The sequence below is a fragment of the Gadus macrocephalus genome, chromosome 16, assembly GCF_031168955.1.
Source record: "Gadus macrocephalus chromosome 16, ASM3116895v1".
Lineage (NCBI taxonomy): Eukaryota > Metazoa > Chordata > Actinopteri > Gadiformes > Gadidae > Gadus > Gadus macrocephalus.
In genome coordinates this window covers 22,843,253-22,856,493 of record NC_082397.1, presented here as the reverse complement: position 1 = coordinate 22,856,493, position 13,241 = coordinate 22,843,253, and the positions used below count along the sequence as shown (strand labels likewise).

Below are 13,241 nucleotides of genomic sequence, written 5' to 3'. Positions count from 1 at the left end.
AATTATCCTTTAAATCCACAAACAACATATGTGTAATCCAGGGCATATAAAGACCGGGACCAGAAAATAATTATTTTCTCTCCATTGACACCCATTCATATTTTTCGATCTCATAGGTCCCATGAGCCCTACCGGAAGGGGCGTGACTTCGCCACTCTATGGGAAGCATATGAAGGGGGCGTGTCACCATACCTGTCATTCAAAATTGAATGGAAGCTTACGCTACTCCGCTTGGGCTGAAAAAAACGAAGATATATATATCCTGGGTTTTTCTGTCACTTTTTGGTGCTGTTGCTCCTTTAGGTTCTACCAAGTTTTTAATAATATTTTTTTCATTTCCATTGTAAAAGGTAGGGAGGGCTTAGCCCTGTTAGCCCATTTATACCAGCCGTCCCTGACTGGGACCCATCGCGTGCCAGCCATGGAGCTATAAAGATCGCATTTCATTTAACATAATGTAGGATACCCACCTCCATTCAGTAGGACGCCCTCTTCACTTCTCCAGAAAGAAACGTTTCCCGCGCTGAGTATGCTGCGATCTTTATAGCTCCATGGCTGGCACGCGGTGGGTCCCAGTGTCATTTGAGAAATGCATCCCTGCCGGCGATTTTCATTGGATTAGGAAATTATGGGCGGGACTATTTTGTCCCGCTCACGGACGCTCTGTCATCTACGGATACGAATACTTTTGCTACACATTTACCACCTAGACGTGGTGCAAAACAACCTGCAAAAAAACCCACAGCTGAGACTTGCAGGAGCAGATTCGAGCAGTTGTAAAATGGTTTTGTGCTCGCTCATTAAAATGCTGAATTAACATAGCGTTCACAGATGTGCAACTTCTGATGCATTAGTTCAAATTTGGGTTTACGAATGCACACCTTTTGGGCATGTTCTCAGATTATGAAACACGGGTGTGCGAATGTGTTTTGCACCAACTGCGCTGCAATAATTGTAGCAAAAGGATTTGTGCACCTGTATAACAGATTTGCGTACTCGTAGACCCTATTTTGTGTTTACAATGGTATAAAAATATTTACGACTACAAATGTACTGTTACACATTTGTGACTTTAGAGTACACATGCAAAATAAATATATACGACTTCAAATTTTCTGTGACTTTAGTGTACGCATTCAAATTCTGCAGTTACAGGTGCTAAAGACTTTTGCTACAATAATACCTTCACAATAATACTGCGCGCTTTTCTGCCTAGAGGTAAGTTGCCGCTCTCTGTTCGTGTAGGCCTACATTATAAACTAATGTATGGATAGACCAACAAGTTGATCATTAAAATATTCATGGAAGTAAAATGCATAGGCCTCATGTTTATGTCATGAGGTCGTTTGAATAATAGCATTTAGGCAGTGTTTTTCCAGCTTTTTTTTAACCCTTTCGTGCATGGCGTCAACATAACAATTAAATAAACTCCAATATGTTGGGCTTATTTTGGTAATATTCTCTAAACCACATTGGTAAAATATGTTTCGTGATGTTTCTGATTTAAATTTTGCTTTTCCCCTCCATATTTGACTGTATGTTTAATCTACATCCTATCACAGCTCGCACACGCACACTGCACCACGACATTGTACCACATAACACACACATTACAAAACCAACAGTTCTTTTCAGAACTCCTCTCTGTCTGTCTGTCTGTCTGTCTGTCTGTCTGTCTGTCTGTCTGTCTGTCTGTCTGTCTGTCTGTCTGTCGGTCTGTCTGTCTGTCTGTCTGTCTGTCTGTCTGTCTGTCTGTCTGTCTGTCTGTCTGTCTGTCTGTCTGTCTGTCTGTCTGACTGACTGACTGACTGACTGACTGACTGACTGACTGTCCGTGTCCTGATTTTCTCTGGTCAGGCACTGCAATGCTTGAAAAAAATCATATTTCATATCCAGGTTTATAAAAGCAGTAACTAATGCGCTATATTTGTGTGTGTTTCTACCCTCGAGTATGTCCGAGAGAAATAAAGAAGGTAATCAATTAATCATTCACTTGAATTAGAGTATGATAAGGCATAATAACAGGATTTGAATATCAACATTTAATGCATGGCCTTACTCTTTGCATAGTGCATTACATTTTGATATTGGAATTCTGACAATGATCAAAATAAATAATGAAATACATTCATTTATTCATTCTTTGTGTCCGTTTGTTACCCACAGCTACTTTGATTGACCTTGTGTTGCCTTCGTACATGTGCGTGCGTGTGTGTGTGTGTGTGTGTGTGTGTGTGTGTGTGTGTGTGTGTGTGTGTGTGTGTGTGTATGTGCGTGACAGGTGTCCCACTGCGGTACCCCCCGCTACATGGAGCCCCACATCCTGGGCTGGAGGCCTCTCATGCTCTCCATGGTCAAGCTCAGGCTGATTTACTTCCTCTTCCTGAGGCCATCCCTGATGACGTCAATGTGGTAAAAAATATCAATTGTCAGTGTCAATTTCAGATGGTAAAAGTTATGTTTTAGCAGGGGTTTAAGTGATGCTGTGCCTTTTAATGTTTATTATTTTTCCCTCTGATATATAGACACATTAGTATACTTTTGGATGGTGATACACCAAACATTAATAATATCACCAACAGTGAACTGTTCCACTGTCCCTTCTGTAAATACGTGGGTGCAAAATATAAGGTTGACAACCATGTAAAAGGCCATTCGTCAGTGAAACACAAAGGTGCTTATCTAAAATATTACACAAATGAATTAATTTTTTTTTTTTCACAAGTATGAATCTTACTTCCTTTATTCCTCTCTTACAGAGTTCACAATAATCAAGTGTGGATTAAGTTGTCGGACGGCAACACATTTTCATTGTTGCTATTGTGCAGCAACACTTAGAAATCGATTCCAATTGGTAAGGCACCTAGAAATACACCGGGAGGAGGTGCAAGCTGCAGCCCCTGCACAGCACTTTGTGGCCCCCGCTCAGCTCCCTGTGGCCCCCGCTCAGCTCCCTGTGGCCCCCGCTCAGCTCCCTGTGGCCCCCGCTCAGCTCCCTGTGGCCCCCACTCAGCTCCCTGTGGCCCCCGCTCAGCTCCCTGTGGCCCCCGCTCAGCTCCCTATGGCCCCCGCTCAGCTCCCTATGGCCCCCGCTCAGCTCCCTGTGGCCCCCACTCAGCTCCCTATGGCCCCCACTCAGCTCCCTGTGGCCCCCACTCAGCTCCCTGTGGCCCCCGCTCAGCTCCCTGTGGCCCCCGCTCTGCTCCCTGTGGCCCCCACTCAGCTCCCTCAGCTCCCTATGGCCCCCGCTCAGCTCCCTGTGGCCCCCACTCAGCTCCCTGTGGCCCCCACTCAGCTCCCTGTGGCCCCCACTCAGCTCCCTGTGGCCCCCACTCAGCTCCCTGTGGCCCCCACTCAGCTCCCTGTGGCCCCCACTCAGCTCCCTATGGCCCCCGCTCAGCTCCCTGTGGCCCCCGCTCAGCTCCCTGTGGCCCCCACTCAGCGCCCTATGGCCCCCACTCAGCTCCCTGTGGCCCCCACTCAGCTCCCTGTGGCCCCCGCTCAGCTCCCTGTGGCCCCCGCTCAGCTCCCTGTGGCCCCCGCTCAGCTCCCTCAGCTCCCTGTGGCCCCCACTCAGCTCCCTATGGCCCCCACTCAGCTCCCTGTGGCCCCCACTCAGCTCCCTGTGGCCCCCACTCAGCTCCCTGTGGCCCCCACTCAGCTCCCTGTGGCCCCCACTCAGCTCCCTATGGCCCCCGCTCAGCTCCCTGTGGCCCCCGCTCAGCTCCCTGTGGCCCCCACTCAGCTCCCTATGGCCCCCACTCAGCTCCCTGTGGCCCCCACTCAGCTCCCTGTGGCCCCCGCTCAGCTCCCTCAGCTCCCTGTGGCCCCCGCTCAGCTCCCTGTGGCCCCCACTCAGCTCCATGTGGCCCCCACTCAGCTCCCTGTGGCCCCCGCTCAGCTCCCTGTGGCCCCCGCTCAGCTCCCTGTGGCCCCCGCTCAGCTCCCTCAGCTCCCTGTGGCCCCCACTCAGCTCCCTGTGGCCCCCGCTCAGCTCCCTGTGGCCCCCACTCAGCTCCCTGTGGCCCCCACTCAGCTCCCTATGGCCCCCGCTCAGCTCCCTGTGGCCCCCGCTCAGCTCCCTGTGGCCCCCACTCAGCTCCCTGTGGCCCCCACTCAGCTCCCTGTGGCCCCCGCTCAGCTCCCTGTGGCCCCCGCTCAGCTCCCTCAGCTCCCTGTGGCCCCCACTCAGCTCCCTGTGGCCCCCACTCAGCTCCCTGTGGCCCCCGCTCAGCTCCCTGTGGCCCCCACTCAGCTCCCTGTGGCCCCCACTCAGCTCCCTCAGCTCCCTGTGGCCCCCACTCAGCTCCCTCAGCTCCCTGTGGCCCCCACTCAGCTCCCTCAGCTCCCTGTGGCCCCCACTCAGCTCCCTCAGCTCCCTGTGGCCCCCACTCAGCTCCCTCAGCTCCCTGTGGCCCCCACTCAGCTCCCATTGGCTCCTGCAGAATGTTCCACGGCCACTAAAGCTTTAAGTGAGCAAAATAAATTCTGTTGCCCTCATTGCAAGTTGATTTTAAACAAAAGAAACTTCAAAACACACTGCAGGAGAAAACACACCAACCTCCTTGAGTCGATAACGAAGGACAGATTTTTGGCCTGTCAGTGTATCGATGGTACACATGGTGTGTTTGCAGTTGAAAATCTTTTTGTCGTCCTGCAACACCCATACATGTAATCAAGAATATGTGGGGGCCAGCACAGAAGATCATCTGTGAGGTCGACCAGTGTCGCTTGAACGCTGACTTTGCTCAAAGGAGCGGGATGTTGCCTTTCGAGTGCCACCACATCCAATCATTGGTGTCAGAAAAAAACAGCAATAACTGACATTAGGAGCATGTATAGCTAACCTACTACATTTCTTTAACACAACAATGTACTTTCACAGGTGGTTGGGCAGTTATCACTTGCCCATGTGGGGATGTGTTTTCAGTCAAATTCAACCTTAGAGCAGAGAGTCCACGTGACTTTGTGGATCTCTTGCTGTCCTGGAAACACCTCCCCAATGTGGCTGTGTATGCTTATGCCAGGGGTCTGGCACTGCATGCCAACCGCAGGCAGCCAGGAATATTTGTCCCTTTTCAGGGAAGGTTACTGGATCCCGACCCAGAGAACGTGAAGCAGGCCATAGAGGGAAAGGTCCATGTCAACTTGCCTTTGCTGAAATTAAAAAAGAAAAGCCAGCTGACAAAGATAGTCACCCTCTCACTGGATCCTCACAGTATTTTGCTTCGAACGATGTGTTCCACCGGGGGAATAGCAAAGACCAGTGTGAGGTTCTAAGAAAGCTGGAGCTTGTGCCTGAACTTGCTGGTCTTATTAACAGCCAGTGTGCGGAGCAGCTGTTTCAGGGATGAGAAAAAACAACAACTTTTTAAATCAGACAACCCCATCAACACACATTTTTATACAAAGAAAAATTCTCCACCATTACAACTTGGCAAGGAACCAAAAAATCAAAAATCAGTACAGCAAGATTGTTCCTCCAGATGTTTCATTGCAGTTTGACAGCCATGGAAGGGCAGTCTTAGGTATGGGATTGAATAATTATGCACATTTGTCGTCTTCATCTACTTTAGAAAATAAAGTTTGTTGCACATTTTTCCTATAGCTCACTCCCCATCAGCTGTGATTTCATATGGGAAAGTACAAGAATACTCTCAAGAGTATGAGTCAGAAGTTGAAATGCAGTGTGACAGCCATGGAATGGTAGTATTAGGTATGGGATTGAATATTTATGCACATTTGTCGTCTTCATCTACTTTAGACAATAACGTTCTTTGCACGTTTTTCCTATAGCTCACCATCAGCCGTGATGTCAACTGGGTCATCAGGGAAAGAACACGAGGAGTCTCAAGAGTGTGAGTGATGGCTCTATTTTGCACATCATTCAAATGAGAAATTTCACACATAATTTTATTTTTCGGTTGTTGCTTTCTACACTAGTAAATGATGACAGTGAGCAGAGACCTAATGGAGACTTCCCTAGTCAGCTGGACATGTATGGAACGGTAGGCATAGGGAATGTGCTGTGCTGATATGGTTTATGTAATATTTTTCAAAATCTTTCAATAATTTGTGTTTACGTGTTCTACTAGATCCTGAATTCTTGTCTCAAAATGATTGAGAAGGTAGTGTAGCTCCTGTGAAATATTTAATTAAAAATTATTGGATAGTCTAGTTCAATAGTCAATATATTTTGATAGTAATAGATTTAGCAAACTTTCTCTGTTATAGAGAGTAGAGAACCTGTTTGCTGCAGACAGCTATGTAATTTCCTCTTGGTTCCCACCATCATCGAGGAACCCAATGGATCATCTTCCGGTAATTTGTTTAAAAGTTTTGCTTTATTGAGTGAAGCTTGAGCATTGAATATTCAGCTGTTGTTGTCTTTTTACAGGATAGTGCAGCCAGTCTACAGTGGATTATTCTCCCAGTGTCCGTACCTGGATATTGGACACTCTGTGTAAATACCTTTATATTTTCTTCCTTTTTTTTCTTTACACAACAAGTCTCTCATCGCTGATTTTAATGTTTTTCTATAATTAAATGCATGTCTGCTCTGTTGGGATTCCAGGAACATTACACAACTCACTGCAACTGGTTATATTTGAGTTTGAATATTTAATAGATACTGAGGCCACAGGCTAGGGGGATTTTCTTCCTAGATTCCCTCTGGGGCAGCGGTTGGAGAGATGGGAGTACAGGTGAGAGGTCATGTGATTAATTATTAGTCTTGTAGTGTCAACTATTGCTAGACTAAAGCGTAATCCCTCCACTTATTTCGATTATCTGTTTTACATCTTGCATTGTGATTGTGCCTGTAAGAACCGCAATCTGTTTCCATTCTAGACGCTGGGAAATGGACAGAACTGGAAACCGGGAACAGGGTTACTTGTTATGGGCCAGAAAAATACCTTGATACTTGCCATTGGCTAGGGAGATTTTTCTTCCTAGATTCCCTCTGGGGCAGCGGTTGGAGAGATGAGAGTGGAACCTATTCAGGTTTTAAGGGCACCTCACATCCTATCTGGACAGTGGTAGTTCTGTTTTAAAACACTTGTCCTTTTGTTTGTTTTAATCAATGGTTCTGTTTTTATTTTATCTAAAATATTCCATTCCATATTCCAACTATTTTGATTCCTTATACATATGGAAACAGAACTATTTATCTTTTTTGAGACGGGCAGTTCTGTTTAAGCCCGTTATGAAAACCTTTTTATTTGAAGTTCCAACCTCTTCCTTATTCAGTTCAAGCTTTGTTCCAAGCGTTTATGCATGCTTTTCAATCAAAAGTTGAATGAAGTTGAGTTACTTTTATTTACTTTGCTTATTATTTGTACAGACACGTTGCTCACAGCCTCTCTTCTGGCCCCTGGAGAGAGCTTGGTGTGAATGATGTCCAGGTGAGACATTACATAATAGCATTTGCTAACTTTTTACTATTTTCTTGCCATACTTTTATTAAAATACATTGTTCACACCTCAGGGCCTAACAAAGCAAGGGTGCTCCAACAACTGTGGCGTGTTTGTTTTGAAGGTAAGACCTAATCAGTATGTTATAGCATTGCTGTTGAAAAAAAAATGTGCTTGCTACATTAAAACCAAATACATTTTTATTGAAAAAAATGTATCCTTGGGAATACGCCTGACATTATATTATCCAGTACCTCTTGACTTACAGTACACTCTGTACATTGTAATTGGGGCCAATTGTGATTTCAGAGAGGTATGTGTAAATCGTGACACATTATGCTTAGTGTACAAGGTGTTATTTTTTTTACAACATATTAACATCTTCCTGCATTTCCTTCTTCAAAGGAAAACATGCTGCAAATTAGGAGATGGTGGTGTCTCGCTCTCCTGCAGAACTTTCCCATGCCGTAAGTGCCCTGAATATCACACTTTGGAATCAAATCACAAAAAAAACAGTTTTACTCACTGTCAACAGACCAACATTAATGTTTTCATAGTGAATGTATGTTGTCATTAAATCACTAAGGTCTGAAGACCGATTGCAGGACAGAAAACGGCGACGAGTGCAACGAGGGCTACAGGTGAGAGGTCATGTGATTAATTAGTCTTGTAGTGTCAACTATTGCTGGACTAAAGCGTAATCCCTCCACTTATTTCAATTATCTGTTTTACATCTTGCATTGTGATTGTGCCTATAAGAATCGCAATCTGTTTCCATTCTAGACGCTGGGAAATTGACAGAACTGGAAACTGGGAACAGGGTTACTTGTTATGGGCCAGAGAAATACCTTGATACTTGCCATTGTTAAACATTTATGGAAGCTTAAGGAATGTATTTGGCTAGGCTAGAACATTATTTTTTATTTCTTTACAGATCAAGCATTTTTTTGCCTGGCGTGAAAATAAAAATCAATGATGCAAAGTCTATATTCTTATGGAAATGCTATGGTTTATACATATATATAATATATATATATATATATATATATTTAATGCTATGGTTTATATATATATATATATATTTATTTATTTCCTGGTAAAAAAAACACATTTGACAAGTTAAAAGTAGGAATGTCTAAGTCTATCTGCATGAACCTTTATCCATATTAAGTCATTGTGCTGTGCTGTATTGAGAATGTGCTGCCGGATCTCCGCCACCAGATGGCGCCCGCGGGGGTGAAACCGTTAAACGTTTAGACCAGCCCACATTTAGGGAACATTTAAGCCCCTCCTCGATCTGCGAGCTGCAGTAGAGGGCACTTGGGAAAATTCGCCCTCGGGAGTCGGGTCGCACCAGTGTGCGGATCAGGCCAATGGCATCGCTTTTCTTTTTTTATTATCACCACATGATTGGACAATTCAGCTAATCAATCAAAAAGGCTACCTCCCTCAGCAGCATTAACGCAACACAACTACATGTAGAGAAGAGATAGATCGCTAACTAGCAGAGAGTTGTAAGCACTTTCCACCCATTTCGGTAGCGGAATTGGACTCCCCAAGCAATGTTATACTTAAAAGGAGCAAGTAAGTTACATATTAATTTAGTCTTTTGGCCTGTAGCATATAAACAGAATTTACTGTCCCATATTTCTATTGCATTTGAAGTAGACATTAAGACTCCCAAAAATATGTTTTGTCTTGTTGCATATTCTTGAAGAAAGTTGTCCAATCCCGGGTTGCTTTGAACTCACTTCATTTATTATAAAGTAGGCATGTTTCGGCATGGTAACTGAAGCTATACGGAGGGAATTGTATCTACACGTGTGAGAGGAAAATACCGTGATCTACTTCAAGCCCCCCGGGCTTAGGCCCGGGTGGCTCTCTGTCGTCTACCTATTGATCTCTGGCCATCTCCACCCCTTGTCCTCAGGTAGAGACCGTCAAGTGGGCGTGGCCTAGTGGGCGTGGCCGGGGTGCCGTACTGGCTTCGGCTTCTTCGTATATATAAAAGCGCTGCTATCTGTGGCTGGAGCAGCCTCCAATAAGGTCTTGCTCCCCTTGTGGCTATGTATAGTATTTACGGCTTATATGTTTGGTCCTGCTTCATTGGGTCTATGTGTGGGTAGCTTAGATTCTTAAAATACGTAACAGTCTCAATATCAGAATAACAACAACGGGTCAAATAGCAATGGCTGGTGGAATGGCCATAAAGTAGGTCTGCATATGCAGTGTAAGATTATCCAGGCCCTGCAAGTCAGGATGTAGGCTATGAATCTGAATGAATAGTAGGTAATAGGTAGTGGCCATCCCCAAAATGAACCAGAATACAGGAAATCAAATCTATTAAATTCAATGTTTTTGTTTTTTATGGGGGGGGGGGGGGGGGGACCCCAGACCCCCTGTCTAATACTGTGCCCCACCAACATTTTGGATCACCAGCCGCCACTGGTGCTACTTCATTGGCTACTAATTTAGGTTTACTCCATCAGACACAAGTCATCTCTGCAGTCGCCGTGCCACTGGAGTTGACAGTGGCACTGGTCTCACGGCACGTGGGTTCTTCTCTGATGAAGTTGAAGTGGCTGCGAAGGGTTCGATTCATGCTGGACCTGAAGTCACGACCCAGACACACATAGAGCATTGGGTTGAGGCAGCTGTTGAAATATGCCAGGCAGAGAGCAAGAGAGTGTGCTTTGTTTATGTTCGGCCGATGCAGAGAAAATCGACTGTGTAAAGTTATCAGAATGTCCGTAATGTGCAGCGGCAGCCAGCAAAAGAAAAAACTGGTGGAAACAGCGATGATGACCTTCAGGGTGCGTTTGGAGCGGATAGATCCGGACAACGAACTGGCTTTTATGTAAACCACAACATGGCTTAACACGATGGCCACGAAAGCAAGCAGGAATCCAAAAACAAAACGGAAACCGATGATGATCTGGGAGTTGACCTGAGAACGCTTTCCCAAGCACTCCTTCTTCTCTTTGCCCAAAGCCTCCTCCCTGGTGAAGAGCAGCTCTGGAATGGTGGCCAACAGCGCCAGGACCCAGGCTCCCCCACAGGCCCAGACCGCCATCCTAGGGCGCCTGTTGTTCTGGCACCAGACGGGCCAGCTCACCAGCATACAGCGGTCCACACTGATCAGGACCAGCAGCAGAACGCTGCAGTGCATCACCAGGTAGAACAGACTCTTGAACAGCGTGCAGGCGATGGGGCCAAAGTGCCAGTGGTCGTCGTGGGCCAATGGCACCATTAGGATTGGGAGGAAGAGGCAGCACAGAAGATCGGCCAGGGAGAGGTTGAGGAACCAGATGGAAGTGACGGTGCGAGGCATGCCGAACCCCGTTACCCACACCACCAGAGCATTACCGGGAACGCCCAGGATAAACACAAGCCCGTAGCAGACCAGGGTCACTATTTGGAAGGGCTCGATTTTAGGCAACTCGGTTCCTATGATGTCTAGGACAACATCATAATCCACGGTTTGTGTAAACTGTTGCATGGAGAAGAATTGCAAGCAAATTAAAACAATTGTAACTTATTGCACCATATCCACAGACATACATGTAGGCTAGAAACAGCTAAACATAGTTACTATCCTCAAACCTGTTGGAAATGTTTAACTTTAAGAAAAAAATAAGAAATAAATTATAATCAATCATGGATGAATCATTGTCTTATAAATATTTGAGAGGTAAATCTAATCTTAATAATGAAATACATAAATTTTTTCAAGTTAGATAACTTGTCAAAAAAGTTCTAAAACATTTTTACTTGAATACAGTTTTAACTTACATTTTCAGAGTCCATTTTTATGTTGGTTAAGCGCTCCACTGCTCTGTTCTTGTCTTGGAACAGAGCAACTTCTATAATGTACTGATATAGCACGCGCCCCTCCCTGAATATTTTTTGTGTGTGTGTGTCTGTCATGAAATAGACTATTTGCTGTGTCATTAGAATAACCAAGCTCTCTGAAAATAAAAAAGGGGAATCAGTTTGCAAGACAGAATATTGCAATGTCTGTGTTTGTAATATATATGATTTATGTATGTAATATGAAATTATAAAAAGTCGACCCTGGTGGTTATCAAAGAACCTCATCACTTGACACTTGGGTAATTGTTGCAGTCATCGACGATTGCATCATTTTGGTCGTACCTACTGGCATCTAACGCGGGATTTAGTTGGTTGCAATCTCCTTCCCCATCTCCTCCTCAACTGAACACACTGGACCTGTGAAGGAGAACTTCCATTTTTACCCTATTCTCCAATCGCTGTGGTTGTAAGCAACTCGTTTTACCGCAAGATTTTTGAAATCTGTCCAGTATTGAGCAAGAACACTGCAGCCGTAAACGGCGGAAAAAGGGTGCAATGTAATCCTTAGGGGCAAAAGTGGCCATTTACATCCTCTAAAACATGCTCATATTTTATTGTGGCAAGCAGCACTGAAAGGATGAGACGGGAGCCTAGGTTAGGCAGTTTGCCATTCTTACGCCCCTTACACCGCTCGAGTACCAGTGTTGCCTTTATTTTGAACACACACGGAAACACCCTCCACCTAATCAATCAACATGAAAATTCCCAGTGACGGTGTTGTACACATCACTGGGATGGCGATAGTCCGATTCCCCCCCCCCCCCCCCCCCCCATGGATCCCTCACGGAACACAGAGCACAGCGACCACGCCCATGGTCCCTACAAAGCCTCCCGGGGCTTTGGGGTCAGGTGTCCCGCCGACCCCAACACCCATCGCACAGTCCCGAAAGTTCAGGGACTACGCTGCAGACTCCTCCCGAAGTCTGCGGCAGTACACCACCTTCCCCCCTGGTTTAGAAGCCCGTCTCCAACAGCGGGCGGCATAGGCTCTCTTCTGCCAAATCCCAGAGTCAGACCGAGCCCTGGGGGTGTGGTCGGGGACCACCTCCGTCAGGGCCCCCACCAGGTTCCGCTGGAGGGGGTGTTGGAGTGTCATTTGTGGTCACCAGCCATCCGTTGAACCCGGTCCTCCTCTGCCTGACGTCTGGCCCATTGACATGCACACCGGCGGCTGGGCCGAGGATGGATGGTGGGCTGCCGCGCCCACCGCCAGTCCTTTACCAACCTGGCGGTGCTGACATTGCTGCGGCTCGAGGTCGGCCCTGTTGTGCAGTGTGTGCGGTGAAGCCGTGCAGTGAAGCCGCAGCTTCACCGCTGTCCTGGCTAGCAGAGGGCTATTGACAGCTGCCAGTTCTCCGACCATTCCGGTCGGAGAACAAGGGGGCACTGCGCCCCCTTAACGAAGGGTGGATTGGAGCTGGGCAGAACTGTCACCTCCTCCATGGGTTCGATCGTCGGTCTCAATTCCCTATCCGTGTGCGCAGGCCACAACCAACTTCTGACACCAATGTGGCGAGCAGCACGGGAAAGATGGGAGCCCAGGTCTAGCAGTTTGCAACTCTAACACCCCTTACACCACTCGAGTACTAGACTTGCCTTTATTAACGAACACACACAGAAACTCCCTCCACCTAACCAATCAACATGAAAGTCCCAGTGATATACACGTTCTCCAACCCCACTGTAGCTGAGGTGGAGTTTAATAGGTCTCATACAGTGTCCATGCCACAAAGAGTGCCGCCGACCTAGGAGGGCGACAAAGGTCCAACTGATGATAGTCCGAACCCCCCCCTACCCAGGATCCCTTGCAGCATACTGAACGTGTCAACAACGTGTTCCTACACTATTATAATATCATTGAAAGGATCCCTGAAGAGATATAAAACATTTAATAAACCCATTGCTTGATCTGGTAAATTTGTTATATTTGACAACCAAGTCTCGCTTAAGTAGAA

General features: G+C 46.4%; 1 protein-coding gene across 1 annotated transcript; it reads right to left on the bottom strand.

The window, feature by feature from the left end:
- Window positions 1-8,792: 8,792 nt before the first annotated feature.
- Window positions 8,793-11,235, bottom strand: c5ar1 (complement C5a receptor 1). The gene is made up of 2 exons (XM_060075003.1): window positions 11,206-11,235; window positions 8,793-10,903 (listed from the first exon to the last, which is right to left on the bottom strand). The coding sequence occupies exons 1-2, from the start codon at window positions 11,218-11,220 to the stop codon at window positions 9,899-9,901; spliced, it is 1,020 nt and encodes a 339-aa protein (XP_059930986.1). The 5' UTR covers window positions 11,221-11,235; the 3' UTR covers window positions 8,793-9,898.
- Window positions 11,236-13,241: the final 2,006 nt, after the last annotated feature.